General features: G+C 34.7%; 1 protein-coding gene across 2 annotated transcripts in view; it reads right to left on the minus strand.

Annotated features, from left to right (window-relative positions):
• Positions 1-216: 216 nt before the first annotated feature.
• Positions 217-26,675, minus strand: part of LOC140171754 (gelsolin-like protein 1) — a 42,501-nt gene continuing 16,042 nt past the window's right edge. The window contains exons 1-11 of one of the 2 annotated variants that reach the window (XM_072195074.1): positions 24,357-24,481; positions 23,219-23,326; positions 22,206-22,367; positions 19,241-19,306; positions 16,213-16,340; positions 12,552-12,660; positions 11,039-11,149; positions 8,862-9,046; positions 7,884-7,971; positions 3,807-3,902; positions 217-2,255 (exon numbers count right to left, since the gene is read on the minus strand). In XM_072195074.1, coding sequence (XP_072051175.1) covers positions 2,160-2,255; positions 3,807-3,902; positions 7,884-7,971; positions 8,862-9,046; positions 11,039-11,149; positions 12,552-12,660; positions 16,213-16,340; positions 19,241-19,306; positions 22,206-22,367; positions 23,219-23,299 — 1,122 coding nt within the window. In that variant the 5' untranslated portion in view covers positions 23,300-23,326; positions 24,357-24,481 and the 3' untranslated portion in view covers positions 217-2,159. Of the gene's footprint in view, positions 2,256-3,806; positions 3,903-7,883; positions 7,972-8,861; positions 9,047-11,038; positions 11,150-12,551; positions 12,661-16,212; positions 16,341-19,240; positions 19,307-22,205; positions 22,368-23,218; positions 23,327-24,356; positions 24,482-26,675 lie in introns of those variants that run through there. The other variant, XM_072195073.1, reaches the window with a different exon arrangement.

The raw sequence follows: 26,675 nt of genomic DNA on the forward strand, positions 1-26,675 counted from the left end.
CACCTTTCGGATTTGCCCCTGATCACGATCTTACAAACCAATTTTCAAACGCGGGAATTTATTCTATAGCATATAGTAAATATGCAAGAAATTTTAGTCCATACTGAAAACTGGAAAAACTATACATGTAAATACATTTTCTTTTGTTCAAATCGGCCAATTGTGCCATTCTGCAAGTGACTTATATGGGTAATGAATTTCGATCCTATTTCTTGATTCTTGATGGTTGGTGCGATGCATATAAATGGTTAATAATATTGAATTAATATTGGGTACCATGTTATCTTATTGTCAACAAATATAATACTTTACATTTAATTACATTTTAATTATACAACTTTTGTTGAATTTGCACAGGTATTGGTCCCAATATCTAATCAACTGAACTTAAATTATGCAAAAGCCTTACTATATGAACAATATGTACCACGTAAGCAAAACGAGTTAAAGGCCATGCCGTGAAAATATGTATACATAATTATGTACTATGTATGCACCTTTGGCTCTTAATTACAAGTAAATCACTCCTTCAATCACAAATTACAAATCCATGTTTCTCTCACTTTTTATACAAATTTATCTTCAGCAGATACGTTTGTACTGAATCTATATAATTTTACAAAATGAAATATTCCAGAAAACATGTCGTCGTTGGGCAGGAAAAACCTATGTGTCATTGGCCCCTGAACATGTTTAATTCAAAACTTCATATGTAACCTGTTGCTGTTGGCAGTTTTGTTGTAAACATGTTCAGGGGCCAAAAGCATGTTGGTTTTTCCTGCGCAAAGACGATGTAGTGATTTAAGGTAATACTGAAACCCATTATCAATTAAAGTTAGATTAGGATAGATTTAAGCTACCAATCTGAATATGTTTGACCATATATGGATATATTTGACCATATATGGATATATTTGACCATATATGGATATATTTTTTTACCATATATGGATATATTTTACCATATATGGATATATTTTACCATATATGGCTATATTTTACCATATATGGATATATTTTACCATATATGGATATATTATGAATATTTTTTCCATAATGGATTAGCATTTGTAATGTAAAGAACAGATGGTGAAGTGTTAGGGTATGCAAGTTCATGAACTTGACCCTAGACATCATAAAGACACTATCCATCATGAAAGTTTCAAAGTCTATCTGACCAATCAACATTAAAAATGCCAACACCAATTTGATAATTCTACCCGCAAAAATTTGCCATCTTAAATGATGCAAATGATATTGTGCAGATATCATACAGATTTTTATTTAAAGCAAAAGAACACAAAGGTGGATAATTGACTGAAGTAACTCTATAAAAGTATAGGCACTTAAAGAAAGTAGAATCAATTAGGGCTATCCACATGGCAGATTTGCTCCACTTCAAATTATTGGAGTTCTATTTGGAGCATGCCTCACTAGGATCCACAACTTGCTCATCTACCAGGGGCACAGTTCTTTAACCCCAATACAGGTGCACATTCATTAAATGACCTTTGGCAAATTAGGTACAAAAACTCATACTGTGAAACTTGAGGTCAAATTTTGCACTATGATTGTTTAATTGAGGTTATTGAACTATGCCATTGGGATGAGGCCATTGGGATGAGGCCATTGTTGCCCATAGTGCCTTGTGAAAAACCCCAATGTGTTGCTTATTTATATCCTTAAAAAGTATTCAGTCTTATTTTGCTAGCCCTGAACTGATATGTCATATACAAGTTTACTAAGTATGTAGGAAATAAATTTTACAATGTCAACATGATTACTTATATGTTAACACAAACAAATACAAACTCAGTGAAGGTGGAAGGCACGTGATTAGTACTCTAATACATGATGTTTGCAACACATTTTTTGTGAAAAAAGGATATAATCAATTTACATAAAACTTACTGTATTTTTTTTAAACAATAATAATATAATTACAAAATGTCTAACAATATTGACCAACTTCGGTCTTCACTGGAGTATAATTTGCTCTGAGTTGACTGACTCTATTTATGATGGTATATTCCATAGATTTCCAAGATGTGCTTTGAGTGCTGTGTGGGTATCATGGTATGGCAACTTAAATGCAGTGATTCGATAACTAACAAGTGAGTTGCCAGATTGACTGATGTGTTGTTGCAGTTAGAAGATACTTAGTTGCGGACTACCTGCTTGAAACCCCTGGGTTCCCTGCCCTCTTTGACAATAGAGACTGGAACCAATGGGTGAGAGCTCTTTTGCAGATAATTCTGTAATAATATAGAACAATAAGAGATGAAAAATAAGAATTCTGGAATATATATACACCAGGCAACAGTAAAAAAATGAAGCGTGTCCAGGATCTATTCCTGTGGGGGCTCAGATGGGCTTTCAGAGTTATGCAGGGGGCTTAATGGCTAAAATCGCCAAAAAACATCATTTTTAACAAAGTCCAGGAAAGCCCCCCCCCCCCAGCATGCCACTGCAAATACTGATTTCAGTACAGCTTGAAACAAGCCGAGTGGCTGAAAGAAAATGCCTTGATATCGCCTCTGTCCTATGAGCATTAGTGAATGAAGGTATGAGCATTAGTGAATGAAGGAATGAAGGTAACAAAATAACAAATCAAAAGTTTGATGTCCTATAAATGAAAATCCTTTCGTGAGAGGGGGTTAAAAAGATTGATTACGTTTGTAAAAAATGTAATTAGAATATTAGTCAAAGTTTACCTTTTGGGTTGGAATTTTTCAACATTTCAAACAGGTCAGCTTCCTAATGAACGAAATTTCATTTATAGGAGTTCATCAAACTTTTGGTCTATTCTCTAATTTGATTATCAGTTGACAAATAACACTTGTGTTGATATTAATTTCTTTTTTGTATCTGACTTTAGCCTTAACTTGAATATCCACGAGTTTCATTCTATAATAATATTATTTATATTGAATTTTTAACATTAACAAAATGAATAAGTGATTGAATGAATGAAAAGTTGGATATTCTATAGATGAGGTGACCTCAATGTTTATCAACAATGGCAAGGGACTGGTATATCGATATGCTTGAGTGAACTCCATGCAACCACTACACTGTTCAATAGCCTTATTGTGATGTGGCAGGAGTTTTAAAAACACAAGCCCTGAACAAAATATGATGCACGCCTATACTGCCAGATAAAAAAACAATGGAAATTGTGATGATGCGTGCGCAGATACTGCCAGGCATTGACGTCAGGAGTCAACTCATATATTGCTGAGAAGAACATACAACAATTTACAAGGATAGGGCATAAAAGAGAACATCTACAATGTCAAACCACCTGATTAAACATTTGGCTGAACCGCCTCCTCTCATTCAATCCAGTTTTGGAATGCAGCTTGTCTAGCATCAAAAACGCACTAGATGTTTGAGAGCCCCATTTCACTTATAGACATCAAAATATTGTTTTAAACTTATGCTTTGTGGGGTATTTTTTTGTTGTTTACTCAACCTCTCCTATCTGACTCTGGCCCCAGACAGGGTCAGAAACCCATTCCTGTCTAACAATGTCCCCCTTCACAAATGTAGAGATAAAACCATGTGAGGTTGTGACAGTGGTGCTTAAAGAGGAAGCCCCACCAGAGCAGTTCTTCTGGGATGAACCAAACCTGCCTGGTTATCTCTGAATTTGACAGGTGCTAATTGATATTATAATGTCAATGCATCAATTAGCACCTGTCAAATTCAGGGATAACCTTGTCACTGATTAATTTGATAACCAGGCAGGTTTGGTTTGGAATAACTACTCTGGCGGGGCTTCCTCTTTAATCCATTCTACTTACATGTGCATATGTCATTCCATTCTTTGATTCCTCATCATCAGCCCCTTTGCCAACCCACACAAAGCACTCTTTACCGGTATCAGCAATAAACACATCCTGTAAGGTGATAAACAAAATATAAACGTATTAATAATGACGGTATATATATATTCTAGTTTATGTACATTGTGAATGTGTAATATGTGCTAATGTGGGTGTAACAGAGGGTTCCTGTAGGAAAACCAGCTTCACAATCGGGATAGCAAAAGTGAAAACATTAAAAATCAGCCCTGGGCCACTCCCCTTCTAACTATTCGCTGTCGTAGTACACGTTAGAATATGACCGTTGCTAGGTCAACTGGATCACGCTTTCTTTGTTACGAACCACTGATCGAAATGATCATAACACAAAGCATATCAAAATTCGGAACAGGTGCATGAACCCAGGCTAACATGCACTACGACAGTGAATGGGACAAAACTGTCAAGGCACATTCTGATTATGCGCCTGCAGATTTGCATCTCTTGGGCTATCTAAATCATAGCTCAGTATGTATAATACTTGTTATAAACAATGGTAGAGACAGATTCCAAATCAGGAAGAAAGTGAGCTGCTACCAAGGACCAATTATTTCAATGAGTGTTTGTGAGAAAATGCCAATGCTCGCTCTGCATCGGACACAGGCACAGAATATCCGCCAAAGCTAATCATAATCTTTCTTGACATGATGCTTACATTGTTAATGTGATAGAACAAGTGATGCATAAATTAAGACAGCTATATAGAATGGGTCAGTGCAATCTGTACCTCTGAACACTCATTTTTGTTAAAGTTTTAGACAATTACATATGACTGGACTGAAAAACTTTAGTTCAAGGAACAATTAACTCCATGAGAACTACCTGCCGATTGGCCAAAAAGAAGTTTTCATTATCAATTGGCCCAATCAGTAACATTGTTAGAATAAATTCACCACGAGAAAAAAAATTGGGGTTAATTATTTGCAAAGCTCCATTCTAATTGTGGATTATAGTGAAAATATCATGTAATTGACCAATCAGAGGCAATGTTAAATCGACAGGTAGTGCTCAGCCTCAGGGGGTTAAACACTTCATTGTAAGGTACAATTATTTCATACAATGGGCAAAATACAATATTGTCACTATGTTTACAATTGTGTTTAATAAATGTGAAATTTCACTTATTTACATCAAAGTTATATCATCATAAACATGACAATTTCAACAAAATTAGTATCATTAGTTAACTTGTTAACATGGGCAATAAGTGTACAATGATTTTAAATCATGATCGATTAGAATCCGTGATTTAAGAGTACCATAAGTACAGGCTGGCTTTGTATATGGGTATCAGACTGACTTAAGTAGTCATGTTCATATGAAGTACCATAAATGGCTTTTGAATAAAGTCAAGCAAAAATAAATATCAACTTAAAATATAAGTACAATGTACACATTCAAGTATGTGTACTAACATAGGCATGCCTGGGAGGTATACACACAAGTACTCTGTTCACAAGTGTATGTTCAAGTACCAATACTATAAAATCTTCAGAATGCAGAGGCACTCATGCATACACAACATTGATGCCAAGAGCAGCTATATTTTGCCTTGATCATGCAGCTGAACATTGTGCCAATTTGCCTGGAATAACTAGAACAATGATAGTTCGAGTTTGGGCTAGGATTATTAAAAGAGTACCCATTTACATCATAGTGCCCAGGTGTACAACAAACGCACCAGGTACTGCCGACTTGATACAGATTTTAGAAGTGTGTGGTTAGATCAAGATTTTCAAAGCATTGTACAGATAACCTATTTTGTTTTTAAGGGCTGATCTGGGATCACAAGTACAAACATATCTTACCGAGCTCTATGGTACAATGGGGAAAAGCAGAATTGGCTTAACAGTTATTATGAGATTTATAAGATTGCATGAATATGACTTACAGTGTAAGGAATGCTACTATTAAAGCCATAATGAATGATCTTACAATATTAAATTGGTTGATTTTTTTCAAACCCGATTTTTTAATATAATTTGTAATGTTTACTCATCCAAACTTACACCTAAATGTAATCAGCTAAATTCGTTGAGTTAATTGTTAGGTCAAAAGAGAAATGTTGACATATTTTTGTCTTCAACCATTAACTCCCCCATAGATATGGCGGTCCTACAACGTGGTGCCATCTGCTTCATGATGTCTTGCCAGTCTCTCTTCGATTTTGTGCTAGCCTGCTTGCCCTGACCAGGGAATTGATGTTTCCTCTGTTGCAGATTGCTTTGAGGCATTCATCACAGCTTTTTGGTGGTCTCACTCTTGCGGAGTTTCCATGGATATGTGTCTCAAAAGATTGGGAAAATGTGTTGGTGGCATTTGCTGTACATGGCCAAAATAATGTAGCCATTTGGTTGGGATGTCTAGGATGGTGGACTCCATACCTACAACTTTTGGTATTCGAAGACATATCAAATGTTACAAGTCAATTTCTTTTTCAATGTCCATTTTTCAGCACTGTACAACAAGATGGATATTGCAAGCACTTGATAGAGTTCAATCTTAGTGCCATATTATGGATGTATTTGGTCCTCCAAATGTTCTGAAGTTTTTGGACGATCCGAATAGTTTTTCCCAATGTGTCTTGACATCTTTGGATTGGCATATCTTCCCTCCAAGGTATGTGAATTCCTCATCAGCCTGGGCTAGGTGTTCCATTGATTTTGATATTCAGTTTGATGTTGTTGTTTTTTGTAATTGCCTGTACTTCTGTTTTTCCTGTGTTTGATTTTCAGTCCAAGTGCAGTACTATCTTCATGCATGAGATTCACCCAAGAGATTCACCAGGTTTTGGAGGTCAATTTCACTTTCACCAATGACAATGATGTCATCTGCAAATCGCAGGTTGATAATTAGCTGTCCCTGGGTGTTGACACCTATGATGGGGTCATGTTATGCATATAACATGACCAGTTCAAATAGGATGTTAAATAGCTGTGGTGAGATCACACACCCTTGGTACACTCCACTCATACCAGTGTAGTAAACCAGTCTGTCAGCTTACAGCACTTGTGGATTTCTAGTACATGGCTGCTAGTAGTCTTGTAATTTTGATAGAAAATGCAAAGAAACCAAAAGCCTTCCACATGGAATCAAATGCTTTTTGAAGTCAATGTAGCAGCAGAAAAGTCCTGACTTCTTTTCTAGATGTTTTCTTAATTATTTCTTAGGGTAAAAAGCTGATCAATGGTTGACCATCCTGGTCTAAACCCAAAGATGTTTTACTTTAGTAAAACCTAGATAAGCTGATGCCTATACTGATGCACGGCAGTGAACGTAACCGTTCCGGCTGAAATCCAGAAATGACGTCATTTGTTCTGGTGCTGCCACTTCCGGTAACGCGGAGAAGAACATGCCTTTTAAAAAAAAAATGGCCGACTCGTCCCGGCCCCTTTCCAGCGAAAAATACAGCTTATTTAGCCAATGTGAACATGGGTCATCGCCAGAAATATTTTCCTATGCATATTGGACTAACACGTCAGCTACATGGTATTTCACGATATAACAGTAATAAAAAGAAAACTGCAAACGTTCGTTCGTCGGATTTTGACGAAGTGACCAGCTCTAATGACGTCATGATGTAAACAACGTCTGGGTCGTTAATAATTAATTACGTAAACCCAAATATGGAAACCTCCAAACCTATGCAAATTAGGTGTTCGACGAATAAAAATACGATCAGCCCACCTCCAAACCTATGCAAATGAGTTCAGGCGGTTACGTGAACATGTAAACTAATGCGACTCTTGTGTATACCGACCTCTGTGTCTAAACCCTACTTGAGCTCCATGTTAAATGGTCATAATAGTAGGGGGAATTTGCCCTCCCCCACTTTTAAGGCACCCCGAAAAAAACAAATCAACAAATTTTGTGCAAAATTTGTGATTTTTCCCCCCTAAAATTCACTTTGCCATGCCCCCTGAAAAAAATCCAGGTTCAGACATGATCTATTTGGCATGTTGTTCAGATCAAGACCAGGTAAACCTAAGGCTAATTGAATAGATGTTTGGTACTCACACTAGAGTCTAGTTTGGAAGCTGGTAATGGTAACTCAGGCACCTCACACTCCAGTTGAAACTCAAGTTTGCCACTAGCATTAGACAACCTGTACAGTAAGAAATGAAGGAATAAATTTTACTTTTAATGATAAATTTTTATCAAAAATGACACCAATATTGCATAACACTACTTTTTTAGTCTAGCTACCTTTGCTTTGTAACATCCCTTCAAACATGGACAAATGGGGCATACTTGTTTTTGAAATCCCTGACCAAAGCAAACCCGATGGCTAACACCCCGAACCTAGACCGTCCCCATCATATTTCCTTTTTTTGATATTTTGTTTGACCTACTTGATTCCAGAAAAATACAGCACTTTTTTGGAATTAAACCATTTTGCCAAATGAAACATAGCTAAACCCTGATCCTTTAGTTAGTTCAAAGTGACAATAAAGTCAAATTTGAATCTTTTTGCAACTTAATATTTTATGTTATTTTGAAAATTTGTTATAAAATAGATTAGAAAATGTGTTTTCTAAAAATTAGAATACATAACTTGAAATTAGTCTTTTTACGAGTCTTTGGGCTTGATTGAAAAATGCCCTAAAAACGCATGTTTTTGGCTCTTATTTCCAAAAATTAACTTATCAATTCAAATGTGACTTTCTTTGCTAGTTAAAACTAACTAAAACCGCTACGGCCCCACATCATTCCATAAACCATTCAACAATTAAGGGACTTTGCCGCTTCAAGAGCGCACACCCTAGGCATTCCACAAATAACCAGGATCAGCTCCCCGAGTTTCGCATGGGTTACAAGGAGACAATTAGCAGTAAGTTCCTTGTCCAGGGGTATTTCAAGCTAACTCAATTTTTTTTCCCCGAGAGCCTACTAGGCACCACCAGGGTTTGAACCCACAACCTCTCGCACCATAGTCGAACGCCTTATCGATTGAGCTAACTTGACTGCTATAAGTAGTCGAGTAAGGTGACTTACCTGTACAAGGAAGGTGTGAAATCTCCATCTTCCTCATCTTCTTCATCATCTTCCTCCTCTTCTTGGTTCTCCTGTGGTAACGTATCCATGAACTCGGTTGCATCCCTGGATTTCTCACCAGCCTCGATGGATGCTGGCTCTGCTTTAGGCCTTGTTTCCTTCATTTTCTGTAGGTATTGTGCAGCCTACAAGGGGAAAATGGGAATTATATTTATATAATAAATATTGTAGTGATATATAGAAATATCTACATTTATCCTTTAGTTGATATGAATTCTGTAATCTCATTGGTCAAACATGACTTGGATAAATACCTGCGTACTCATTGTAACTCGGCTTTTTAACTCGCCTTTACCTAACTCGCCCATATTGTAACTCGCCTAAAACATGCTCTCGGATTTAGTGTATGCTGATGCACTCTACATTTTAATTGTCAATTCATTTTGGACAATGAACCAATGGATAAATAAGTTGTTGACTGGTAAAAGGGCCAATCCGTTCAAACTCATGATAATTATTGCAAGAAATTTTAAACAATATTGTTCAAAATACTTTCAATTTTGTGGAGGTGTAATATATTTCCAAAACCTGACCGTCCTGTGCTCAGTTAGGTCATAGATCATGTATTTAGATGAACTATGGTTAGGTTTATTATGTGTACCCGTAGGGTGCAAAGTACAGGGGACCACTCACTTTTTGTTATTAAAGGGGTCTATATGCATACAGATCTAAAATGCATACAAATGTAAACAATCCTGGCTCCACATACTTGCATTACATATTTAGACCATTAACGTTATGAAGTATGATGTACCTAATATCTAACATGTGCAAAGGGGGGATGGTAATGTGCAGTAGAGTCAAGGCTTTTGGTCAAGCTGAAGGGGGAAGAGCAGCTGAACGGGTATCACATATTTGGCATATCATTGCAATAAATCGGCCTCCATATAGAAATACATTATTTCACAACCCTTATAGGTAAATTACCTTCTCAGTAGTATGCTGAAATTGTAGTATCATCAGATTTTAAATTTAAATGTACTCGAATAGCCAGCTACACGGTTGACCATGTGCACAGCTTTGACATTCATTTTATTTACACTCGCCACAATTTGACTCATATAGTGTTTAGATAATGATGCAATAGTCATTTTGTTTAACTGGTATCATAACTGATTAGTATTTACTCTATAGTAGGAGAAAATACTCATGCATTTTGCTCACAGACTAAAAAATATGACACCAGGTGAAATGTCAGCCTCTGTTGACTTATTTGTTTGCCCTTATTTTACCTCAGGAGGCTAAAAACTAACTGTTTTCTCTTGTATTTCCTTTTCTAGGAACTACAGATGAAATCAAAATGATTGGTACATATCAGTTTCCAGTGATGGTCAAGACTGCCGCATCAAAATACAACATCAGATCCACCTAGCTACAATTCCCTATAATAAGGTACCAGAACCAAATTTGTTTGATCTTTGGATCGACCGTCGATCTTCGATGCTTGTTAGTTATGAACTAACAATTAATTAATTAATGCTTAATTCATATTGGTTAATATCAATACATGCAAAGATTCATATGTTATCAAAATTAGCAACAATCAATTAAATGATATTTCATAAGTAATAAGGATCGACCAACCACTAATGGTCCATCGAAAGATCACACTAATTTGTTTTTACTGCATAAGGTCACAAAACTACTTTATTGAGGTCATTTCAAGAGGATCCAATGATCCAAAAGCCATTTTATTTAGAGAGTTGTGAAGATAAAAAAAAAAAGAGTGCAGTGATTTATAGTGCACTACGAACAGGCACAACGCCTAGACGTTGATCTACAAGCCACAGCACACTTAACAGGTTGTCGCTGACCACTACGGCCCCACATCATTCCATAAACCATTTAACAACAATTCAGGGACTTTGCTGCTTCAAGAGCGCACACCCTAGACATTCCACAAATAACCTTCGCAACCAGGATCAGCTCCCGAGTTTGGTACAGATTACAAAGAGACAATTAGCACAGTAAGTTCCTTGTCCAGGGGAATTTCAAGCTAACTCAATTTTCGCCAGAATTCGAACTCGCAACCTCTCGCACCATAGTCGAATGCCTTATTGATTGAGCTAACTTGACTGCTAACAAACATCACCATCACCAACCCAAATAAAACCTACCTTCAGCCTCTCAAAGTGGTTTGATTTGCTACCATTCCATTGGTAATATTTCAGGCCAGCATCGAGGATGAAAACATCAGTATCATCCAAACTCTTCTGACAAAACGGAACCTGCATGGAAAAGATTGCAAAAGTATTTAGGACATGAGAGTGATTAATTTCACTAGACAGTTCTGTAATACTGTTAATTTTGGTTTAAATGACACCACCACCCTTGTCACCATAATACCTCACTTAAGGTGGTACTAGACCTCTTGATAAATTTGTGACTATTTTTGCATTTTTCGCAACAAATAATAACACACTGGTATCAAAAGTTATGTATATTATAGGGGCAGGGAATCCAGTTACTACACTTTCAGTGACTCAAAAAAAGAGGTACCGCTAGAATGTACCTCATTTCTTAACATATATAATGAACCACTTGTCTTGAATCACTGAAATTTCAGTGAAGTAATAATTGGATTCCTTGCCCCTATAATATACATAACTTTTGTTACCAGTGTGTAGTTATTTTTTGAGAAAAATACAAAATTAGTCACAAAATTTATCAGGGGGTGTAGTACCACCTTAAATACATTTCATTTCTTTTTTAACCTTGCAGATGAAAAGCATACTGGATACTGCAAAACGGCCCTCTGGTGAGCAAATACAAAAATATTTCTTCATTTTGTTTCTCGCAGACACCAAAACAACAACTCCATAAAAACAACACTCAAATAATTTTTAAAATTTTTGTATTTTATATTACTTTACAAAACGATCCATGTTGAGAGCATTTATCTGTATTTCTATTTCAATTTCAATAACCATATTTTCTATCATTATGCTCTGCGAATTATCTGCGAAGTTTCAAACCCACTGATTTAATTTACAAAATATGGACTACATTTTCCTTTCTGCACTAACTCATCCCCATTCCAGAAAAATACAGCACTAATTTTTTGGGATTAAAAAAATATTATGAAGTTCTGCCAAATGAAAACTCAATCCTAATCATTTATTTAGTCTTAACTGGAGATAAAAGAAAAAGTTCACTATTTTACTAATGTCTTGAAAAAAAGAGCCAAAAAACATGTATTTTCGGCATGTTTTCTGACAATTGAGTCACAAAAATCAAAATCTAAAATATATGCCGAAATTTTGCTCTAATTTTCACTTTTTTGTGTTACTTTAATTAAATGATTGGGTATAAAAATGAAACATGCCTTTTCCAAAAATTAGTATGCATAAACTGAAATTAGACTTTGTATACGTCTTTGGGCTTGATTGTCATAGCATACTGAAAAACACCCTAAAACGCATCGCTTTGGCCTTATTTCTAAAAATTGGCCAAATATTAAAATTTGACTTTTATTTCTAGTTAGGACTAACTGAAGGATTAGAATTTAGATATGTTTCATTTGGCAAAACAGGATAACATTTTTTTAATCCCAAAATATTTGTACTTTTTCTGGAATAGGCAGTACAATGTAGGTACTCTTTCAACAACAGCAATCTTCATATTCTTTACCTCTTTGACGCTAATGTTCTTTCCTTTGCCACTGAATTGTAATAATCTTGGTTTGTACTTCTCTGGTTCTACATGCCTGAAACCAGTATCGGCACCACCTTTCATTAGCCTGCAAAAGAAAAGGAAAAAGAAGGGAAACAAATCAGCTTTGGAACAAAAACAGTTATGTTTAGTCTTCAATCAGCTTTTGGTTTGCTTCCTAATATTCTAAGTGATATAAACATCTCAAAAAAAGTAACTAACCCCCCTTAAATAATGACCATTATTCACAAACGGGTGATTTTATTACAAATCTGTAAAATGCGTTGGAAGCAGAATTTATTTCTGCAAATTTTGACACCTCATTTGTGGCAATTGACTAAGATTTGAAAGTTGAAGTAAATTCTATTGAATTTGCATTCAGTGTAATGGAAGGAAATATGTGTAATGATATCTGAGTGTTTTTGTATTGTAAAGATTTGTATGTAAGTGCAACTTTCAAATCTGGACCTTACTACATTAAATTGACCGGTGTTTTATTGTTTTCTGAGCTATCGTATCAAATGAGGTGTCATTTACAGATTTGTAATACAATGATCCCTTTTTGAATAATGGCCATTATTTAAGGGGGGTTAGTTACTATTTTGAGATATTTATGTGACCATACACAACGAATGAGCCGCAAATTCCTCCCCGGTCAATTTTGTTTTATTTCATGTTTAGAAAATATATATCATAAGCTTTAAAATGGTATACTAGTATCATTTAACTTCAAACGATATCCAGAAGCAGGGTTATGGTTTGTTGAACTTTGCTCCTTCAACAAAATGGTAGCTTTTTTCGTTTCTACATGTGTCTCTTTTTCCACATTGCTGGTAATAGATATCAAACAGTCATAATTGGCAGTCATTTCAAATCATCCCCAAGTCAACGAGGTTCAGGAATGTCCTCTCATTGTTAATTATTCATTATACATACCTAGACAAAATACAATGCTTTGTAACCCACCACTTGAAAAGGATTTAGCCAAAGCAAACAAAGACCAGAGCTATTAAGAATTCTACAGACATCTAATGTAGAAGATTATTGATTGGTTTAAAAGGTGTTTGACTATCAAAATGAGATACATGTTGCGCCAACTTGAGGTACCGATGATTACAACCTTCACATGTTACAATGAAACTCAGAATGCAATTTAGGACATTTACGGCTCATTCGTGCTCTACGGCCACATATATCTTGTTTCATTATTCACAAATCATGGATGACATTTGGCTGTCATTTCAATTACCACTAAATTTACATGATTATAGAATTTCATTTCAATGTTGGTGATCGCTATATATTATTCATAACAAGGAATACTAGTAGTTGGATAACCCATTTAACATGAGAAGCAAATATTAAGGGTGTGTCGTGCTTGGGTACATTTATAAGGGTGTGGCTATGAAAATCCTCTATGATATGATTATCATTTTTTTTATCTTAATGAATAACACAAAAATGACAATGATTGCCTGTTACAGTCTAAATTGAAGTATAGTACCAGTCCACCATGCATGCAAACTATATGATTCTTCCCGATTTTGCATTGCCAATAATATATATTTGTCAGGACAACCTTGTTTGAGGGCCAAACTTGTTACAGTCATGATAGTCAGAATATCTACTTTCAAGGCTTTCAAGTCCACCATGCATGCAAACTATAATATTATGATTCTTCCCGATTTTGCATTGCCTTGTGAAATTTCAGTGATATATATTTGTCAGGACAACCTTGTTTTTAAGGGCCAAACTTGATTAAGTCATAATAGTCAGAATACCTGTTTTCAAGGCTTTCTGAATAGTTACATATTTTCAATGCCGATACATGTTACTAAGTTCCATTAAAAAGGTAGCAAAGTGTGATAAGGGTTGACGATTTTTTTTTACTTAAATTTTTTTTTAATCAGATTTTTAAATAAAAAAAAAAATTTAATCAATTTTTTGTTGTAGATTTTTTTTAATTCCAAGAACTGCTATACCCATAATAAATTCAAAAGAGACCAGTGGAATGCTAGACATATGCGCAATCAGGCATTTACAAAAATTAAAAACACATTTTAACATGTGAAAATTTCAAAGAAAAAAGTTGGCAAAAATCGTGGGGAAAAATCTGTTGATAGCAATTGATAAAGTGACATCATAGAGGTATTTCAATTGTATCCAAAAGTTGTAGAAACATCAAAAGTGAAGTAAAACAGTCAGTTGAAGAAAGAAATTAACTTATATTTATCAAAAATGGTAAAAAATGAAAAAGTTGATTTAAATCAAACAACCCTGAATGTGTCAAACTGGAGGTTTATAGATTGTCATTTCCTACTACCATGACTGGACAGTGTGTAATCAGTATGAAATTATTCATTGGACAACAATTATTGACTTTGGGAGGTTATAAGTTTATTACCCATGCCATAATAGGTATATTATATAGATAACCTGTATGGACTCTGAACTTGCTACCAATTCCAAAAACAATTCTGTCATTAAGCAAATATACATGTACATGTATATATTTATTTTGTTGTATCAATTATAAATGTGGGCCACCCTTAATTTTCTTTTGAAATAATACAATTTTAATAAACTTGACAATCTAAAGAGGCAAAATATCTTGACTTATTTGTTTTTGTAATATTGAGTGTACAGTTATACTTTTTACCATAGGATGTATAATTTGTATATTCAATTTTTCTTTCTATCTCTTTAATCCAGCCAGTTGTAGACAGTTCTGATTAGCTTCATTTATTTTCTGGACTTAATAATTATGTGGATTTCGGCAATTGCTGTTATTATTATTAGTTGCTGTTTTGTTTTATTAATGTTATTATTTGTTTTCACTTGAAATGATATTATATCTGTTGTTGTTGTTGTTGTTGTTGTTGTTGTTATTATTATTTTGTTTTATTGTTATTATTTGTTATCACTCAATCTGGCTTAGTATGTATTTTTGCTACATGTAGAAGGCACAATTTAAAATAACTTATTTTTAGATCAATACCTTGCCACCATTATTAGTTGAAATAATTTCATACATTGTACTATTTCTATGGCTTCACAGCACTTGCAAATCAATAAGCTATATAAACAATACCACCGTAAAGGTATAGGCCCCCCTATACAGTTAATTAAAATATCAACACCCAAAACTTTACACCAGTATTTTGTTTGAAATTGTTTTCTCTGTATATTCTCGAAGTAAAATTAGATCACACTCAAATAAATACATTACATTATATAACAGGTTATTTCACTGTGTGTTTAGTACAAGGCTACCATCATCCAAGGACACTTCTGTTTTGATATTACTCGCCTTTCTTCATGAATTGAACTTGTAAAATGTTGGTGTGAAAAACTCCCAAGGTTTGTATTTTATTTACATAAAAATTGAAATCTATTTTACCACCAAAATGAAATAAATGACTGTATACCTTTAAACACTAGGATTCAAAACATGTGCATCTATTAGTGCACAGTTCTTTAACCCCAATACATTTGTACATTCATTGAATGATCTTTGAAAATTTGGGTACAAAAATTCATACTCTGCAACTTCAGGTCAATTTTTGCACTATGATTGTTTAATTGAGGTTATTAGACTATGCCATTGGGATGAGGCCATTGTGAAATCATTTCTACTTACGTGATTGACTTGAAATATGTCTTGAAAAGAGCTGATTCGTGTCCCTGGACCTCACGATGCTGGACTGGTTTATCATCCAGAAGTGTATCAAGTTCTACCGTCTTGTATGCTGCTGTACCATACTCGTCCTGTGTATAGGTAGGTATAAAATAATTACTTAATAACCTGAGATTGATCAAGTATCATATTAATGTAGGCATGCATGACCCCATTATTTTCAAGACAACCCTTACAAATGTCAACCCCTAAAACTAGTCGATTCTGTTCCATGAGCAATGCCATATAGATAACAATATAAAACTGACCAATTCTTAGGATCAATTGGAATCTACCATAAGTGGGTATCAGTCACATTTAATAATTTGATTTTTATTGGAATACCATAGAAAATATTGCTCTTTATTCTGCATCACTATATAGTAAGAGACCAGGTTGTCATGTCGGTCACACATTAAAGTGTTTTCCATGTAACATGTAGATTCATTTTGTATATAAAGAGCTTATTTCCAAACCGTGTTAAGTTCACAAACACATGTTTCTGATTTACCTGTACAATATTGCAATGGGTTGTGATGCTATAGGTATAGTTATTTCAGTTGGATGCATCATTACAAAGCAAACAGTGGATGGATGCACAGTAACAATATTGTTTGAGGCCTTTGGTTCCCAAATGAGAACAATAGTTTGCATATTACTATGCAGCATTGTTGTAAATGATGGCTTGTTGATGGTACAACTCATTGTTGCTAATGTCAAACTTGTCAAAGTAATTGTGATTGCATCACACAAGTAAATGAGAAACATGTGGTTGTGAACTTAACACGGTTTGGAAACAAGCTCATCATATATGTAGAGACAGAGAGAGCCAATGTGGTTATTTTATAAAAGGTAAAAAGAAATGCGTTATTATTATTATTATTAACTAAAGTCATGATTACTATGTGCAGATCTTTTTTTCAAAATGCAATAGTTTACTACATTCTCTATGTATAAATGTGTGAGCTATTACAACTTGCTACAGACATACACAGAATGGACAATATTAAAATTTTAGCCTCGAATAAGATATTATAAGAGTGGCCTTAGCTTGATAAGCATTACTGTTTATTTGTTAAGTTGCCTATAGGTTATTAGTTAAAAGGCTGCATACGTAGATTGTTTAAGGGTGTGGTGTACAGAGCTATAAAGATTACCACCGCTGATAATTTCCTGACAACACACTATGACCATACTAAGCTAGGTCATCCATATGCTCAACTTAGAATTGGTTTTTTATATTTGACGAATTTTGATTTCCTTATAAAACAATTAAAAAGATAATGAAAGTGTGTATGTTATTCCTTTATGGAAGCTACAGTACTAAGCATCTGAATTATATGTCCCACTTTATCTGCCTAGAATAGAGTGCAACATTACCTACATGTAAATTATATTGATTGTGCTTAACATATTTTCATGAATCATGGTCCTACTACCATTTAACATGATTGGCATGCCGCTTGTTTTGGTGACAAGGACTAAATCTAAAACAGAAGGAATGTACTACATACGATAATATTACACACTGTGTGCACATGACTGGCTACCGATATCAAACCGGCCACAAAATATGTTTTGCAAGGTAAACTACATGTACAATGATGCATTATTTAAAAAAAGTTTCAAAAGTTTAGCTGTGATAACATAATATTACAATTTAAAAATGAACAAATGTCCCCAACTTCTCCTTTAATATTACGATATGATATCTGAAAAGTGAAAAACCTCTCACTCTTTTGTTTAAGCCATTAATTTTTAAATTATCAAGAAAGAAAATGTTCTTCACACTGCAATTTAAGAAAGAGGGAAGAGGGGGGGGGTGCAAAACATTTATTAAGGTAAAGGCATATGTATTACCAATGAGGCAAAGTTAAGATAAAGTTCTCCATAAAGAATGTATTAAACCAATAATGTATATATGTAAACCAATCAGTACACTGATTAACCCAGCAAAAACACAAATGTTCTTTCATTACACTGCAAAAAATATTTTACTCAATTTTAACGTTGAGTAAAAAGGTCACAACTCAACAGTTGAGTAAAAAATTACTCAACATGAGCTCAATGTTGAGTAATTTTTTACTCATTTGTAGAGTTAACTTGTGACCTATATGAGCTCAATGTTGAGTAATTTTTTACTCAACTGTTGAGTTGTGACAATTTTACTCAATGTTGAGTAAAATATTTTTTGCAGTGTATAAACATGGTGTAAACACGTTTTGGTTTTATTCAAAACGATTTTAATAACATTTAAATGTTGGGTTATATAAAGATTATGAAAACGTTTTATATGAAAAAACACTACAACATTTTCAAACTGTTATCAAACTGTTATTGTAAAATATTTTTGCCAAACATTTTGCCAACATTTAAATAACATGTTAGAATCTAACTGTCAAAAATGTCTTTGGAACGTAATAACAACGTTTTGTACCCTTTATATATCCTGACAATAAACCGTTATGTGTAAAATGTTTTGCGTTTGCTGGGAAGTGGTTCATATAGTCCATAATAGCAAGCTTAGAATGTATGTGTATTTTACCATCCTGTAGGGAGCGCATAATAACAGTCAACTACATGTATAATATATAAAGGTGGCACTACACCCCTTGATAAATTCGTGACTATTTTTGCATTTTTCTCAAAAAATAATAACACACTGGTAACAAAAGTTGTGTATATTATAGGGGCAAGGAATCCAGTTACTACACTGGAATTTCAGTGATTCAAGACAAGCGGTACGTTATTTATGATAAGAAAAGAGGTACCGCTAGAATATACCTAATTTCTTCACATATATAATGAACCACTTGTCTTGAATCACTGTATTTCAGTGAAGTAATTGGATTCCTTGCCCTATAATATACATAACTTTTGTTACCAGTGTGTAGTTATTTTTGAGAAAAATGCAAAATTAGTCACAAAATTTATCAGGGTATAGTACCACCTTAATGTATGTTTGAAGCCGTTTTTGTGTCACGTCGCTTACCTGTGTTGAGTGTTGACCTATCCAGAAATGAACATCATACAACAGTTCTTCATTATCTGGCTCTTGCTATATTAAAAATGAGAGTAAAATTCACACAATTTGATCAATATGATAAGATTTGCTTTTATGTGGTCTTCCAATTATTTCTGGGCAAATATAATACTCATTTTTTTTCCAGATTTTGCTGAAACCTGTAAATATGTAGACTATGCCATAGTCGATTTTTGATAAATAAAAATACGTTATTAATCATGATGAACGCATTCAGTTGAACTCGAATTTATACTGATATTTATTACATCAAAATACTAGTATAAAATGGTTATGAAAAAGTTTATATAATTATATTTGTGACAGTAAAAGTAAAGTATACGTAGGCTTATATTATTGAATGCAACATATCATAATAGCATAACTGTAATGGCACTGCAATACTGAACAATTCTAATTTTAGAATCTGCCAGTTTATTACGATTTAAAATCGACTATGGACTTTCACTTTTAAGCAGAACTTTACCCTGGACTCACACACTGTCAATCATACTTGTTTATCAATAAAATCTAACCACAAGACTAAGCATGGTGGTACAATACGCGCTAGATGCATACGTTCATCCACCAGCACAAAAGCGCCGCATTCCCTAGATAGTTGTGTACCATGTATAGTTATAATGGTACCAGTACGCGTCGGGAGGATTTAAACAATAACGAGATCTGGGCGACCAATCACAAGCCAGATTCATTTTAAAGATGCATTACATCATCACTAATTTTAGTTAGGCCAGAAATTGGCCTAACTCTCAAGGCAAAGTCAGTAGTCCACTTGGGAAGCTAACATACAGAGGGAGTACGGTGACTGAAAAGATGATCAGTTGTGAAAATCTATCAATTGTGCACAAATTATTTAAATCGGAGTTTTAAGCTTAAATGCAATATCCAAAGTATGCACATTCATGACAATGGGCAAGTGGACTACGGAGTAGTCTAGTAAATATGCATAATTTCTTATCTTACTTAAATTGACCTTTCATCTTGCTTTCTCTACTCTCGTCCCATTTCATTGTGTATATTTTATTGCAGGTGCACTCACTATGGACCACAAGAGCTTCATCCCAATGGTATAGTCCACGTCCAATAACCCCAATTACATAATCATAGTGCAAAATTTGATCTCAAGTTGCAGAGTATGAGTTTTTGTACCCAAATCTTCATAGGTCATTCAATGAATGTACAAATGTATTGGGGTTTAAGAACTGTTCCCCTGATAGATGAGCATGTTGTGGATCCTAGTGACTGGGATGTTGTAATGTATTTTTAAGTTTATAATGGATCTCTTTAAATTAGCTGGTCTATTTCAGATTCCCTTCTGCACTTGTATGTACTGAGTATCTTTAACACAATATGTTGTGCAGAGGATGGAAATAAATATTTAAAAAAATGAGATAAGTATGTTCATAAAGTGTGCAAATACAATTTTCTTATTTCTTCATTGAATTTAGCATTAAAACTATTAACAATACAGAAGCAAAAAAAATATTTGGAAGAGTCCAAGTTATAAAGTACATGTAAGGTAATAATCAATGGATTTCAGAGGGTATTTGCAATGATAAAATGGTGCATTTTTGGAAAACGTTATTGGGGAGTCCTTTAATTGGACAACAGGCAATGCTGGGAGATGCATAAGATGTTAAAGAGATTGTGTGCTGATTGGAACTGATGGAGAGTCAGGAATTCAGTCCCTTTCTTGGTTACATGAGGGGTCGTGAGTTGCATCACCACATGTATATGATCCTGTGTCACAACCTGGGGTACCTTTGTGTTACATAGTAAAAAAATGAAATGGTTCAAACATTTTACCTACACATCTCATTTGAAGTGGGTCATCCTTCTGAGCATTTTGACACCTTTTTTATGGAAATCGGTTAAAAAATGAGAGAGTGCGGGCAAAAACAATCACAAAGTAGGGAGGATGTAACTCCACCTCTTTTTTCCACATTTACAATCATTCTGAGCAAGTATTGGTCTTTTAAATGAACTTCTGTATTTATTTACTTGGTTTAGATGTCTGGGAGTTCATTTAGACATTTTTTTTACTAGATTCACATTTTTAAAGGGGGTTTTATTCAAATTTACAATATGAATCCCTCCCCCTAATCCTCCTCCCCCTAATCCTCAGCCACCCTTGACACATTTCATGCCAAACGTCATAAGAAAATAATTGAAAGATATTTTAAAACAGGATAAAAACATGAGTAATATAGAATAAATTAGCCTCAATTTAAGACCTAATTGAATCTTCTAAGTGATGGAATACTCAAGAGACAGTGTTTTGAAATCCAAACTGCACATCAAAATGTAACAAAGCCACCTTTTTGGGTACCCCAGTATATGGCACAGGATCATATGCACCCCAAACGGTAGAGTGACACCAAACAGGTAATGGGTTGCTTTATAACATACAAGAGGAGAATCTGCAAAGGCAGTGATTTGCAATGAGTAAATCCTATATAACAAGTTATTCATATTCCTACAAAGCAGATAAGTAAATGTGAAAACAGGATATATTCCAACACATGGGTATTGTTATGTATCTCCAAAATACAAAGAGCATTAACTGTATTACAGACACATAATAGAGGTTCTTTGAAACAGGGAGCATGCTTCCTTTTAGTCATAGAATAGTGTTGGTTTCATTTCTTAGCTGATACAAGATACAAAACGTTTGTTCATTTTCATTTTGTTATTAACCCCCTGGACACTACTGATCATCTAACAGCATTTCTGATTGGTTGATAACTTGACATGCTCATTTCAATTGCCAATTATAACTAGGCTTTAAACTTGTTATGGTCAAACTTGTATTTGCAGATGATCTTATTTAATACCCTCTTTGATTGGTTCAAAGTTGGACACAATCTCTATTTTGCCAATCGGCTGGTAGTTCTCATGGGTTTAAGATACTTACGTATGTGTTTAAGAGGATATATGAATCCCCACTATAAAAGCTACCGTACTGATCTTTGTCCCAATGTTCCACCTTGAATTTGACAATACGCCAGATCTGAAGACCTGGATTTGCACCAGCTCCTTGCCATGCTGGCTCTGTTTCAGCAGAATCTTTCTTTACCTGCAGATGGCAAGGAAACGAAAAACAATGTTTTCTTGTCATTGGCAATTATTGTTGTCTGTTGCAGTATTAATAAAACAAATAAAATTGATAGTATAGTATTATATTCTTAAGTCATGATTACTCACATAGTTGAAAAGAACTCAACATTTTGATTTAATTAAACATCTCAAAAAAAGTTACTAACCCCCTTAAATAATGGCAATTTCTCAAAACGGGCTATTGTATTACAAATCTGTAAGATGCGTTGGAAGCAGAATTTATTTCTGCATATTTTGACACCTCATTTGATACGATAGCCCAGAAAACAATCAAACACCAGTCAATTTAATGTAGTGAGGTCCAGATTTGAAAGTTGCACTTACCACGTTGCTTACAACAATACAAAAATACTCAGATATCATTACACTGATTCCCTTCCATTATACTGAATACAAAATCAATAGAATTTACTGCAACTTTCAAATCTTGGATTACATGTACGCTGTGACGTCAATATTTAGGCAATTGCTACAAATGAGGTGTCAAAATGTGTAGAAATAAATTCTGCTTCCAACGCATTTTTTTGTAATACAATCGCCCGTTTTTTAATAATGGCCATTATTTAAGAGGGGTTAGTTACTTTTTTTGATATGTTTATAATAATTTTACAACATCACTGAAATATTCAAAATATGCACTGAATGACATTGTTTTGAAACACCCACACCCACCCCAAACATAAAATTTAAAGCAAACAAATTATTCATAAATAAAAACAAAATAACTATATAGGCCCTATCCAATACATAAGACCAAAGTATTCTTTGATAAGACTATCAATAACGATGACAAATATAATGTTACTATACCTTCTTATCGGTGTCTGAACCAAACAGGGCAAGATTTGAATCTTTCCAGTCATACTTCTTGGCCTTCACAAGTCCTGACATCTTGATGTTATTCTAATTCCGATACGTCTGCAAAAAATAAAAACAAAGATCAGATCAATATCGATAATGCCAACTTTGACATTGATCCTCATGATCTTGTAAATGTCACTATGGACCACAATGGCCTCATACCAATGGCATAGTTCAATAACCTCAATTAAACAATCATAGTGCAAAATTTGACCTCAAGTTGCCGAGTATGAGTTTTTGTACCCATATTTTCTAAGGTCATTCAATGAATGTACAAATGTATTGGAGTTAAAGAACTGTGCCCTGATAGATGAACATGTTGTGAAGTGGTTCAACAAATACCACTCCAAAAATCTATTTAATAGAGATATCAAGTGTGTCAACTAATAACGCATGACAATATTTTAGCCCGCAAGAGAGTTTCTTTCCTGTCCTAAAATCCTTTGACCTACATGTTTGTGTCATACTGAACTTGCCAGAATAACTTCCTATAAGAGGTATCAAATACTTATCTATACAGGCTGTTACTTAGTAGCATTTCGTCCGTGGAAGTTCTAGTTCAATTCAATTTACCCCGCAGCAGCTAGTTCCGCTATGTCTGTATAACAATAATTTAGAGTCGTATTTTTGCGACAAATAACAATTTTTTTCTTTTCCCAATACAAACAATATCAGAACGTAACAAGACAAAGATTACCACAGAAATATCAGCGCAGTGAACCGAATCAATATATCTTAGTGACAAAATAGTTCCCCAAAATACTAACAGGTTGTTGGAGAAAACAACAACTAATATAAATCATAATTGCCTACAAAAATGTAGGCTATTACAGATCACAATCCGAACGTCTCTAAAATGGTACATAACACTGCTGAATATAAAACTATGTTACTGTCAATTCCAGAATGAAGACTAGAGTACTACAATATACTTTAGATATAAAATAACTGTATGAAAGTATGACCTTCTCTGGTATGAAGCAACTGGTCAGCACTCATCAGTCATGAAAACACTACATTGTTGACAATCCTTCAAACATGATAAAAAACACAATTGCCTGAATAAAAGTCATTAATTTGCGCTTACCAAACACAGCCAAATCGTACTTGTCCACTAGGTACTGTAAACTTGAACCAATTTGTAGAGTGAAGTAATTGATCTAACTACCGTGAACAAAACTAGGACCACTCAATTCCGCCTCTGCTTTGAATGACGAGGCCAGTAGTCGAGTCAACTCTATACTTCGAAATATCCCGTATTTACTACAGCAACCAAATAACCAAACTACTGTTTAGTATCGGTAACTATGACAACAGGAAGTGTCCCCTTCCCAACAACCCACGCTCAAGTTATTCCTCACTTCCGCTTGGTCTATAAATGGGGCCCAATCCCTTGTAATCCGTCACTTTTCTATCTTTAATCTGCACCTTCATAAACTTTCCCTATCTCTAATACGTTGGGTATGCCGCGAACTTTTTATCGGGAAGGGACCTCTGTCTTGCCCTGTCTTCAACAATCTGTTTATAGAATGGTTACTATACTCGTCAATTCCCAAATAAAAAATATTATTGTCTACTTGCACGTATAAACATGTACTTAGTTGCAAATGGGATAGTCATGATAGTTGAACTTTCAGCAAAATTTCGCGAAGTGCCGAATACTTCGCCGTCTAGCTACTATTTTATCTGTTCAAAACATGCACTCTACGGTGAAACCCATACAATGAATGACGGTGACGTAGATCGGCATTTCGCAAACTCTAAATGTATATTATTTACTGCCAAAAGTGGTAATGGCTAAATGGAGAGTTGTGTATTGGCGAGTAGAGCGAGTTGTAAACATAATCGTGAAAATGAGTGTTAGAAATCTATTTAAACATGCCATACGAGTATGGTCTAATGCTATTGAAAGTCTATTAGTCTGTAAGCACATGGAACTATAGCAAATTCAACCCATCGTGGAACAAACAAATTCAGTCTACCGGGCAATCATGCACATATCACGCTAAAGACGAGGTACAGATAATTGACCGGCAGCCTGGATTTGTTGGAAAAACGTCCCACGATGGTTGAACCTGCTTATAACGTTTTGAACGCGCATAATGACCTATGCACTACATAATCTTTAAATCATGATGCAATGACTTAATTGATAGGACTACACAGACCCTGATAATAAAAATTCCTTTAAAAAAGGAATGGGCGTCCAATGTGAGCTGCACTGAATATGGTGAATTCCACGGTGATTAGATTTGGTATTATAATGATTTTTTTAGGGAAGAGTAGAAGATGATCAAATACGAGAGCAATGCTTCATGGAATGAAGCTTTCGTGTCAGGTTGAACCTGCTTATAACGTTTTGGACGCGCATAATGACCTATGCACTACATAATCTTTAAATCATGATGCAATGACTTAATTGATAGGACTACACAGACCCTAATAAAAAGAAGGGTCTGTGATAGGACCGATACTTTACCTACATAAACACTACAGGCAATAATTTTCTTTTCAAGGAGTGGTGAGTATACTATAATCTAAAGGTGAACTTTGTCTTTAGATAAACAAGTCCACCTCTGTCTGCTCTATACTCCTACACATAACCTGTGGGTTTGCTGCAACAATATGCAAAGTCCTGATTTGGTTTCGGACTTGCTAGAGTAATAGTTAGTGAAAATGGGCCTAAGGCTTAAAAAATAAGACAAACAAAGTAACAAACAAGCAAATCAACAACGAGATCAATCAACGCGATTTTAAACATACGATTGGTTTTGTCTTTTGGAACTAAAATGGGGCAGCTGCCATTGACATCCGTGTAAAACCTTCACATGTTTGTAAAATTATAGGGTCTACTAGACTACCCATACAAGCATATCGAAGGGAATCGTTAATATAGCAGTCAGTATTGGGAGTCAGAAATCTAAAATATTTCAAACAAACAAGGGAATATCCAGAACTATAGGCCTATATAGGGCCTATTACAGGAACTAAACTTTGGGCAAACGTTTAATGGTTGTTTTACCTCGGGAGTTTCACCGGGTTAACCAAAATTTGTAGAGAACCGGTAAACCAGAAAGCCACGTTTAGTCCACGGATATCGTCACTAAACACCATTCACTATGGACCACAATGGCCTCATCCCAATGGAGTTGCAGAATATGAGTTTTTGCACCCAAATTTTCAAAGGCCATTCAATGAATGTACAAATGTATTAGGGTTAAAGAACGATGCCCTGAAAGATGCGCATGTTTTGGATCCTAACGATTGATTAGTATTGCTTTATCAAGCAAAACGTATTTTCTCATACCATAAAATATATACAATACATGTACATGTATTCACTGGAGAGTCAAATACGGTACACGTATTTATGCCCTCTGGGTATATATGAGTCAGTGTCACGGTA

The sequence above is a fragment of the Amphiura filiformis genome, chromosome 15 (genome assembly GCF_039555335.1).
Source record: "Amphiura filiformis chromosome 15, Afil_fr2py, whole genome shotgun sequence".
Lineage (NCBI taxonomy): Eukaryota > Metazoa > Echinodermata > Ophiuroidea > Amphilepidida > Amphiuridae > Amphiura > Amphiura filiformis.